The 10,940-nt window shown below is 48.4% G+C and overlaps 1 protein-coding gene across 1 annotated transcript; it reads right to left on the bottom strand.

Moving 5' to 3' along the window:
• Positions 1-6,289: 6,289 nt before the first annotated feature.
• On the bottom strand, positions 6,290-10,901 carry TMEM186 (transmembrane protein 186). Its single transcript, XM_004270198.4, has 2 exons — positions 10,812-10,901; positions 6,290-9,761 (listed from the first exon to the last, which is right to left on the bottom strand). Exons 1-2 carry the CDS (start codon positions 10,812-10,814, stop codon positions 9,126-9,128), a joined length of 639 nt encoding a protein of 212 aa, XP_004270246.2. The 5' UTR covers positions 10,815-10,901; the 3' UTR covers positions 6,290-9,125.
• Between the last annotated feature and the right edge of the window lie 39 nt (positions 10,902-10,940).

The raw sequence follows: 10,940 nt of genomic DNA on the forward strand, positions 1-10,940 counted from the left end.
CATCAGAGTAAATGTGGTCTTTTGGGTTGGAAATGGTTTGGGTAAGGACTTCTTTCACAAGTTCTTATGAAGCTCCTATGATTAAGCACCTCTTAGGGATGTCTTGGGGGAATTCTCTTCCTGCGTTAAGTCTGCCTTGGGCTGAGAAGTCCGGTGAGGCCATTCAGTTCATCAGAGTTCATCCAAGACATGCCATGTAATGGGGATGGACAAGGTGTGGTCCTTACCCTCAGCTCACCTTCCAGTGGGGCAAAGGTCACAGCAACCCAGCGTAAGGACCAGGATACAGGAGGATATTGTACATGAACAAAGGATAGGCCCAAGTCAGGGTGGAGGTTAGGCCTCTGAGTTTCAACTTCAAGGTTGAGTGGGAACTGCTCCAGTGACTCAGAGGAGGGGTGGAAGGCATTCCAGACCAAGAGGACAGCTATAGCTGAAGGCACGAAGGCAGGATGCGGCAGGGACTTCTACAGCGTTCAGCATTACTAGATCACAAAGACAAGGAGAGCAGAAGAGCCTGGAGACCAGGCCAAAGAAACAGGCAGGGCTCGGACCTGGAGGGCCTCCTGTGCCAGTCTGGGCCTTCCATGAACTGATGGAGCAGGGTTTGGAGCAGGGGGGTAATCCAACATGCATTCTAGAACGATTGTCCACTGTGAACAAGAGAGACTGGGTGATCAGTCGGAATCTGTGGCCATCGAGATGACCAGGTGGCCCAACCAGGACAGCGGTAATGGGCTGGATGGAGAGGGAGGGAAAAGCACAGAATCCACTACATCCAGGACAGTGACATTCAACACTAGAGGCACTTTGGAGTTGCCCTAAAGAACTCTGTAAAGGTCCTAATGCTCAGGCCCCACCGCAAACCAATTAAATCACGTTCTCTCGCTCACGGATGGAGGTGGTAAGCTGATGACTGATGGGAATCAGCCGGGAGGCAGGTGCAGCGTGGGAAGGCACGGAAGAGATGCTGAGTCAGCACCTGTGGAAATGAGCTGGCTCTTTGGTCCTCCTGCTATCCTGACCTAGAACCGCGGGCCGTGGGCTCCTGACTCACCTGCACCCAGCTGTCTCAGTGGCCCTCCATGGCCCTTTTCTTTTTCTCACCTGGAAAATGTATGGTTTGGACCACGTGATTTCCAAGGTTCCTTCTGGCTGGGACACCAAACAGGTCTATGAAATAACTGACTAGGAAAGCAATATCTACCATTAAATATGCTTTTAAGAATAATCACATATAGTGATAATATTTATCATTTGTTGAGCATCTGCTATGCACAAGCATATTCTGCTGGGGCTTTGTCATGTTCACAACACACCTATGAGCCGTGTATGTGTCTGCCTGTTTGTAAGATGAGGAGCCTGATGCTCAGAGAGATTGGGGAACCCGCCCAGCATCACACAGCCTGGAGGCCAGGATTTGAGACACACGGGTGTGTGTGAATGAGCACATGCAGTCAGCATGGCGTTGGTTGAGGATCAACCACTCAGGACCCTTCTCACCACCAGCCTGGCCACTGGCCTGGGAAAGTGAACTTGAACTGGTCAGCATTAGTGTGAGCTCCTAAGCGTATATCCCTAAGGCAGGTGGGTGGAAGGTGCCAGGACCTTTGTTAAAAACAGTCACTGTTTCCATTTTCTGTCCTTCTTCCCCCTTCTCCACCCCCCGGGGAGGCAGGACAAGGCAGTAGAATGACCTAACTCTGCTGCTTTCTAGCTGGGTGACCTTGAGTAAGTCACTTCACCTCTCTGAGCATCACCCGCAGAGAGTGATCACAGTAAAGCAGCTGACACTTACTGAGGGCTTCCCTGGACCAAGCGCTGTTTTTAAGTGCTTTTCATATAGTAAGTCAGCCCCTTCAACTACCCTCGGTGGGTGCCTTTATTATCATTAATTCACAGATGAAGAAACCAAGGCACAGACAGTGATTATATTACTGGCCCACAGTCACAGCCTGGGAGTGGCAGGGCTGGGGTTCAAGCAGGTAGGAAGTCTTGCTTCCAAACCACGTGCTTCACCATACACCTGCGACCTCTCTCCGGTTCTCCAACTCCAACAGCTGCTGGGAGGATTCAAGAAAATCACGAAATCAGGACTTCCCTGGTGGCGCAGTGGTTAAGAATCCACCTGCCAATGCAGGGGACACAGGTTCGATCTCTGGTCCGGGAAGATCCCATATGCTGCGGAGCAACTAACCCCATGCACCACAACTACTGAGCCTGTGCTCTAGAGCCCAAGTGCCGCAACTACTGAGCCCATGCACCACAACTACTGAAGTCTGCGCGCCTAGAGCCCGTGCTCCACAAGAGAAGCCACCGCAATGAGGAGCCAGTGCACTGCGACGAAGAGTAGCCCCGCTCACCGCAACTAGAGAAAGCCCACGCACGCAGCAACGAAGACCCAACACAGCCAAAAGATAAAAATAAACAATAAATAAAATAAAAAATCATGTAATCATCTCCTGACTCGTGGTAGGTGCTTAATACATGATGGTTCCTTTTGCCACTTGATCTCTGTGAACCTGGCTCACGTATAGTTCTAAATGTTAAACCTACTTCCCAACACGGGGACAAGTCCCACCAGATCCCAGAGCAGATTACAACTGTTAATCAGTAAAACGGATGTTTGTCACTAGAGTTGGTACAAACGTGGCCAGATGGTATCGACCCTGCCTGATTAACCCTCATCAGGCATGATTTTATAGTTGAATGAATGCTGCAGGATCAAAACAGGGCCATAAAAGTTGGACTCTGCCCAGGTTTCAAAGGGACCCGGTGGCTTTCCATCTGGGGACTCACAAGACCTGAATTCTTAAAGCAGCCAAGGGCAAGCTCCTAGTTATTTGGCTAACTCACCCCAGGCTGGCCCCCTGCAAGCAGCTAAGCCCATCAAATCTGTTCTGGGAAGTGCATTAAACATGTTTATTTATGATGGGCTGGGGGTGGGATATCTGGGCCTATGACCAGGTAAGGCTCAGTTCTGGTAACCGGTGTAGGAAGGACAACGGCTCCCAGCCACGCACACTGTGAATGTCCCCAGTTGGAGCAGACCTCACCATGGTCTGGAGGACTACCTGTCTCAGCTCAAGCTGCTCTAACAGAATATCAGAGATGGGGCAGCATAAACAGCCAACATTTATTTCTCACTGTTCTGGAGGCTGGAAGTCCAGGGTTGGGTCCTTGGTGAGGGTCTCTTCCTGCTTGTGTCCTCACATGGCACTGATTCCATCGTGGGGGCCCCACCCTCATCACCTCATCTGACTCCAATCACCTCCCAAAAGCCCCATCTCCAAACACTATCACATGGGGGGCTATGGTTCAACGTATGAATTTTAGGAGGGGATACAAACATTCAGTCCCTAGCAACTACCACGTGAAAATGGACGTGCTACAGGTTACCCCATTTCCTGCATCTAAATAATACACAGCCCAGGGCAGGTGGGGTGCCCAAAGTCCAGATGGTTCTCAGCAGATGGGAATGAAAACCAGTCTACAAAATACAAACACGGTTGTATCACTAACGCTTTTAATGACTGTTTCCTACTGTCCACCCAGCTTCCAAGTCCAGAATGGAGATTCATGGTTGAGAAACTTTTCTCTTTACCTCGAAAGCTGGCAGGAGGGGGAAAGGATGGCAGAAGAGATTGTGTTTAGTACAGCATTTTACTTCATTTGTTAAGATGGATGACATGATCATTACGGAAATTTTAAACAATACTAGAAGGCCATAAAGTTCAAAGTAGACGTTTTCCCTCTGTCTCATCCACCTGAATCTTCTCCCCAGAATTAACCACTGTGAAAAATTTGGAATGCGTTTTTTTAAATCACAAATAGGATCATACAGAACTATATTGTTCTCTGATTTGCTTTTTCCACCTAACACTACCCCATGATTATCCTGTCACATCAGCAGATATGGTTCAACCTCACTCTTTTTAAGGGCATGTAATATTCCATAGCTTATTTAACTGTGTTGCCTACTAAGCAACTTAGTTTCCTTCCTGTTGTTGTTGTGTGTTTGTTTCACTATTAGAAACATTCAGTGAATATCCTCATATACATGCTTGAGTATTTCTATTAGATGATTATTTTGGAATTGTTTTCCAAGGGGGAAATCACCAATATAACCACACACCACCTGAATCTAAAGACCGTTTCCATTTTCTGAGAAGCTGCTTGACCATCAGAGAGGCATGGCTCTTGGGAAGGCTCAGTCCCACACAATGATTCTCAAAACCTGGGGTGCCTTGGAATTACCTGGGAAGCATCAAAATACAGATACCCAGCTTCTGCCCAACCAGAATCTGCAGGGTTGAGCACGGGCAAGTTTTGTTGTTTTTGTTGTTGCTGATCTGGAGCATGGGAACTGGGTACTACTGCCCTGCTGGTGCACTGCAGAAACCCTAAACTGTTTCCCTTGTCACATGCAATTTTAGCTTGGAAATAAAGGGATAGAATAATGCATTTGCTCTGTGTGCCCTCTGCTGGTACTGCATGAGCAAACCACACATCCAAGTGGAGGCTCTTTTGTGCCAGAGCCGGTGAGAACTGGGGCTGTCACCTCCCACTGAACTGACACTTCTGGGCAGTAATTGTCAAATCAGGCTACGCATGAGAATCCCCTCTAGGGAAACTGGTCATGGGCCTGGGCAACAGTATTTTTTAAGAGGTGTCCAGGAGATTCTACACACGGAGCCCAGGCGGAGAACCTATTCTGTAGGAAAAAAAAAAAAAAAATTGGCCCAGGGACACAGAGGCATGTGTCATTCTGGTGTTGTCCACCCTGGTCATCTATTTCAGAAATTCCCAGCATGGCTGCATAGCAGAATTAGCCTCAAGCTTGACAAAAAGACCGATTCTGGGGATCCACCCCAGACATAATCAGAATCTCCAGGGGGTGAAGCTCACTCAGGTAAGTGCTTACAGGTAGCCCAACAGGCCTACTTAACTTTTGGTGTTTTTTTTTTGCGGTACGCGGGCCTCTCACTGTTGTGACCTCTCCCGCTGCGGAGCACAGGCTCCGGACGCGCAGGCTCAGCGGCCATGGCTCACGGGCCCAGCGGCTCCGCGGCATGTGGGATCTTCCCGGACTGGGGCAGGAACCCATGTCCCTTGCATTGGCAGGCGGACTCTCAACCACTGCACCACCAGGGAAGCCCTTAACTTTTGGTTTTAATAAGTCAAGGTCAGATCATTAATCCCTCTTAAGACATTTTATAGGCACAGACTGTGTCTTTGGGAGAAGAGGTTCACAGGAACTGAAGTCACTGACAAGCAGGTGAGGGAAAGGTAGGGAAGGGAACCAGCAGCTCTAAAGATTATATAATCGAGTCTTCTATATAATTGAATCCTCAGTACAACTTCTTGAGGATAAATAGTAACACCCCTGTTATACAGAGAGAGAAACTGGAGACAGACAGATAAGACACTTCTATGTAGATACCTAGAGAGAAAGGCTTTTAGGCAGAGGAACTGTCAGTGCAAAGGCCCTGAGGCTGCGGGGTCCTTGATTATTGGAGGAAGAGCAAGGGAAATATAGCTAACTGAAGTGGTAAATGCAGAGTTGTGGATGAGAAGAAAGCTGGGGGTAGGGGCGGGGCCAGGCCATGCTGGGCCCTGTAGGTCACAGTAAGGACTTCAGCTTCTAGAGCAGTGATGTGATTCTCTTTTCTAAAAGGATCACTTTGGCAGGACTTCCCTGGTGGTCCAGTGGTTAGGACTCCGTGCTTCCACTGTAGGGGGCATGGGTTCGATCCCTGGTCAGGGAACTAAGATCCTGCAAGCCACAAGGTGTGGCAGGAGGGAAGGAGGGAAGAAAGAAAGGAAGGATCACTTCGGCTGCTGCGAGAACAGGTTCTAGAAGGGCAAGGATGGAAGCAGCAGGTTGCAATAATCCAGAGGCTATGAGGGCAGCTTGGATCGAAATGGCAGGGCTGGAGCAGGTGAGAACAGTCAGGTTCTGGTTGTACTTTTAGAGTAAAGTTGGTATAAAATTAAGTCAGTGGAAGCACATGCCATTTACCCTAAGAGCCGGCACTTCTAAGTGGGTCTGCGGCTCTCTGGGAACCCCCAGGCCCACAACCGGGCTCTGGGTCATACCGTCCACGGCACGCACAGCCCCTCTATCTAGACAGACCCTGCAGATATACCCCAGCTGACAATGGGAGCCCAGCATTCCCAAACATCTGAGGGACATGGTCACACACTCCCCAGACCATTGCCTTCAACTGGCTGGAATTAACACACGATGGGAATTTAACAGAGGCAATGACAAATCCATAAGTCTATGCCCTTTCATTTGCATCTTTAATTAAAAACAAATACAAATTAAAAGCTGTTTCCTCTTGTTCTTAAGAGCTCCCAAGCTTTCTTTCACTGACCTTCCAAGGCTCCCCACAGTGATTTGGATCAAATTCAGGGTCCTCCCCTTAGCAAAGGCACCCACCCCACTCCTGTCCAGGGCAGAAACGCACGCTTGTGTCCCCTCAGCCTGAACAAGCAGTGCTCATGTCCATCTCCTCCACACACCTGGGGTCCCCAGGCCTCACCCCCTCAGGCCACCCCACTCTTCTCTCTCCTCGCACTTTCCCCCATTTTATCCATTTATTGGCTGTGTCGGGTCTTGGTTGCAGCATGCGGGATCTTTTGTTGCGGTGCGCGGGCTTAGTTGCCCCGTGGTATGTGGGATCTTACCCTGTCCAGGGATCAAACCCGTGTCCCCTGCATTGGCAGGTGGATTCTTAACCACTGGACCACCAGGGAAGTCCCTCCCCATTTCTAATTATACACATGCACTTAGCATCCGCCCTCCCTCCCCACCAAGATGCTGTCAGTCCAAAGACCCAAATCCTCCCCTTTTATGAACCGTGGTGCCTTCAGCACCCAGCGGAAGAGGTCTGGGATGATTGGCTGATTTGGAAGCCTGCAGGGACAAACTGCCTTGAATTACATGCTTTACTTGCTTCTGTGAAATGCAATAAATTGAGAAGACCTAACAACTTCTTTCATGTTATCGTCATTATAAAGTCACTTTTCTCAAAATGCCATTTGCAGTCTACACAAAGGAAAGATATCTCTCCATATAGCTGGCATTTATCACATTCTTTATAGCACTGAAAAAATGGAGATCATTTAAACAAGAAAGGTTATAGAACCAGCTACAACCACTCAGTGGAATATTTTGCAATTACTGATTTTTTTTGCATAAAAAGTATTTAAATGAAAAAAAAATCAAATAATCGGGGCCTTTTGTTTTTATCTATTTGTAAGGTATGCTGCCCATTTTTTCCAACTTTATTGAGATATAACTGACATACAATATGGTATTAGTTTAAGGTATGCAACATGATTTATATATGTATATACTGCAAAATGATTACCACAGTAAGTTAACATCCAGCATCTCACATAGTCACAAGGTTTCTTCCTTGTGACTGAATATTTTAAATGAATGTTTATAACTGACGTAGTCCTATGTTATAACATGAAGCAAAAAAAAGCCAATTTCAGATACAGGATAACATCTATGTTTTAAGTAAATACTGAAAGCACAGTGAGATACACACCATTAGGATGGCTATTATATATAAAAAAAAAAAGATGTGGATAAATTGGAACTCTGATGCATTGCTGGTGGGAATATAAAATGGTGTAGCCACTATGGAAAAGGTTGGCAGGTCCTCAAAAAGTTAAACTTAGAATTACCGTATGACCCAGTAATTCCACTTCTCAGAAAATACCCAAAAGAATTGAAAGCAGAAACTCAGATGTTTGTACACCAATGTTCACAGCAGCATTACTCACAACAGCCAAAAGGTGGAGACAATCAAAATGTCCATCAAAAGATTAATGGATAAACAAAATGTGCTATATACATATTATTCCGCCATAAAAAAGGAATGAAGTCCGATACCTGCTACAACATGGGTAAACCTTGCAAAATTACGCCAAATGAAAGAAGCCAGACATAAAAGGCCACACAGCGGATGATTCCATTTACATGAAATATCCGCAACAGGCAACTCCATAGACACAGAAAGCAGATTAGTGGTTGCCAAGGGCTGGAGAAACGGGGTGTTGGGGAGTTACTATTTAATGGGTGCAGAGCTTCTGGTTGGGATAACGAAAAAGTTCTGGAAATGGAGAGAAGTGATGGTTGCAAAACACTAAATATACTTAATACCACTTAGTGTACACTTAAAATGATTAAAAGGATAAATTTATGTTTATATTTTACTACGATTTGAAAATAAAAAAAGACTGGAAGGTCACAAAACAAAATTTAGTTATTGACTTCTGAGTGGTAGAATTAAAGATCATGACTTCTTTCCTCTTTGTTACAAATTATATAATAAGCATATTGCTAATTACGGGGGACATTACATATAACTGGCTTTATTTGATAAAGTATCACACCAGCATATAGTTCATCTGACTTTATCACACTGCAAAGCCTTCTGATGTGAGAGCCCCTAGACCTCTGGGCGGTGAACTTGCTCGGATTACAACCTTGCCCCAGTGGCTGTGCAGCTACCGTGCTGGCAGGATGAACGACCCAGCTCTAGGCTTCATCCTGGTCCCCCCGCCGCCGGGTCCACAAGGGGGCGCAGCACAGGGCTGGTGAAATCCCTACCCATTGCCTGGAAGCCTTTTGCGGCGCCATCACCTCTGAACTAACAATGACATTTATTGTTTATTCTCACACCCATCCCAGGAGACAGGGAGGATTTTTCCACTTTAAGATGTGAAAACCAAGGTTCTGAGAGACTTGATAACCTGCCCCAGGACAGGGATTTGGAAACGGACAGACCCAAGTCGTCTGGCTCCCGCCCCCCACCTCTCTCTTTGGTTTCACAGCAGTGTAATTGTTCGAGAGAGCTTGGCATCGCTTCCTCCAAGAACTGGCTCTTAACAGAAACTTCTGGCCATTATCTGAATGTCACACACAAGTGCAGTTAAGAATCTGCACTCAGGGCCTCTTTCTAAACCCAGTTACTTCTACCTCATGAATTTCCTTATCCCAAAAGACAAGTTCCCAGAGGCCCCGGCAAAGTCTCCAGCTGCCCGACCCCCTCCTTCAGCCCCGCCCACACCCTCAGGCTGCCTGCAGGAGGCCCCCTGTCCGTTCACTTGAACTTGTCCAGCATCCCAAACACCTGTGTGAAACGCTCTCGGTCCAGGATGCGTCCGTAGCGCAGGGTGAGGTAGAAGGTCTGTTTCCCACTGTACTGCTGGATCCGCATGAACAGCTCCTGAGGCCGATCCTGGCTTTCCGTCATGGGGATCACGTCGGCCACAGGGCAGTATGTCTCCTGTCGCCGGCCCCAGAAGGTCAGGTGGGCCACCCGCAGCATGGTGCCCGACTCATTCACGTACAGGATGCCCACCAGCCTCCGGAAGAAATGGCTCATCCAGCACAACATGGCCAGGGCAAAGCCAGCGATCCCGCCCGCCAGGCACAGGGAGTTGAAGGTCACGAGGCCCTGGGAGTACCAGTAGAGGCTAGGCGGCAAGGCCACCACCGTCAGGGCCGTCTGTGCCACCTTCAGCCGAGACAAGTACCCGAAAGACCTGATGGCATCAAACCGGTACACCATCTGAAATGTCTCTGTCTCTGTGCCGGGTGGTTTCTCCTTGGAGGTTGGTGGCCTGCTTCCCACCCACCTCCTAGGATCCCGCCCACTGCAGTACCACAGCCCGTGGAGAGGCCTTCCCCATGCAGCTGGCCCTGGCGACCGCGGCACAGCTCGGAGGAAGGCGGCCTGAAAGGGAGACAGGGAGACCATTTCTCTCATGGAACTCAACCATGCTAATCACACAAAGAACAGCTGCAAAGCATCTTACACGGAGGTTCCCACCAATCCTGTGAGGCCGGCATCACTGCCAGAGATGGAAAGAAAGGTAAAGCCAGATGCTTTACCTCACGTGATCTTCACAAAAGCTGTTTGCGATGGGAACCACTGCTTCTACCTTACCACGGAGAAAATTAAGCCCAGAGAAAGTAAGAAATTTACCCAAAGACACACAGCCAGTGAGTGGGGCAGAGTCTGACTTTTAAACCGGTCCTCCTTCCTCCAGACAGCTCAAGTAGGTATAGGAAAGGAGGCGCAGCCTTCATTCATTCAACAAATACCTTGAGAGGGCCAACTCTGGGCTGGCACTGGATCCACACCGTGTGTGACAATTCCCCAAGCAGGAAACTCAATCAATGTCCCAGTGGGGAACAAATCCGCAAGACATTCATCATAATAACTACCCAATTCTCGGTCAGGTTTAAAGCGTCATCTTGGGGTCGGAAGGGAAACGCTGTTTACTTGGCCTAAATTGAGGAATGGGGTAGAACGGAGGAGGAGGGAGGCGTCAAACCGTAGCACAAGGGTTTTATGAGATGCACAGTTCCACACCTCGAATAGTGCAGTGAAAGATACTTTGGGCGGTGAAGTCAGATCTGGGTTCCAATCCCGACTCCTACAGTCACCAGCTGTGGATCTTTGGGCAAATTACTCCACCTCTCTGGGTCCCAGTTTCTTCATCTTTCAAAATGGGGATCCAAAATATACTGAATGTGATGATGGTTTTAAAGCCTTCAAATGCACTTGATGCTCGGCGAGTGCTCAGTGAGTTTTAGTTATCGCCGTTGCTGGCCCACGTGACCTGAGCGCAGAGGAGAGCGGGGAATAACAAATCGGAACCCACGTCCCTCCCACGGATTCTCCAAATCAGAACCCCAGGTGTCTGCAGGCCTGCCCCAGGCCTGCCCCCGACCCACAAAACACGTCACCTCCCTTACTTCCCACCACCCGCCTTCTTACCATGACTCCAAGGCCGGCTGCCGGAAGTGAATCCCTCCTACTCCCGGAACCGCTAAGAGCGCGTGTTCGGCCCTAATAGGACAGCGTAGAAGAGCATTGCATTCTGGGATCTGTAGTCCAGAGAGAACA

The sequence above is a fragment of the Orcinus orca genome, chromosome 16 (genome assembly GCF_937001465.1).
Source record: "Orcinus orca chromosome 16, mOrcOrc1.1, whole genome shotgun sequence".
NCBI classification, from domain to species: Eukaryota; Metazoa; Chordata; class Mammalia; order Artiodactyla; family Delphinidae; genus Orcinus; species Orcinus orca.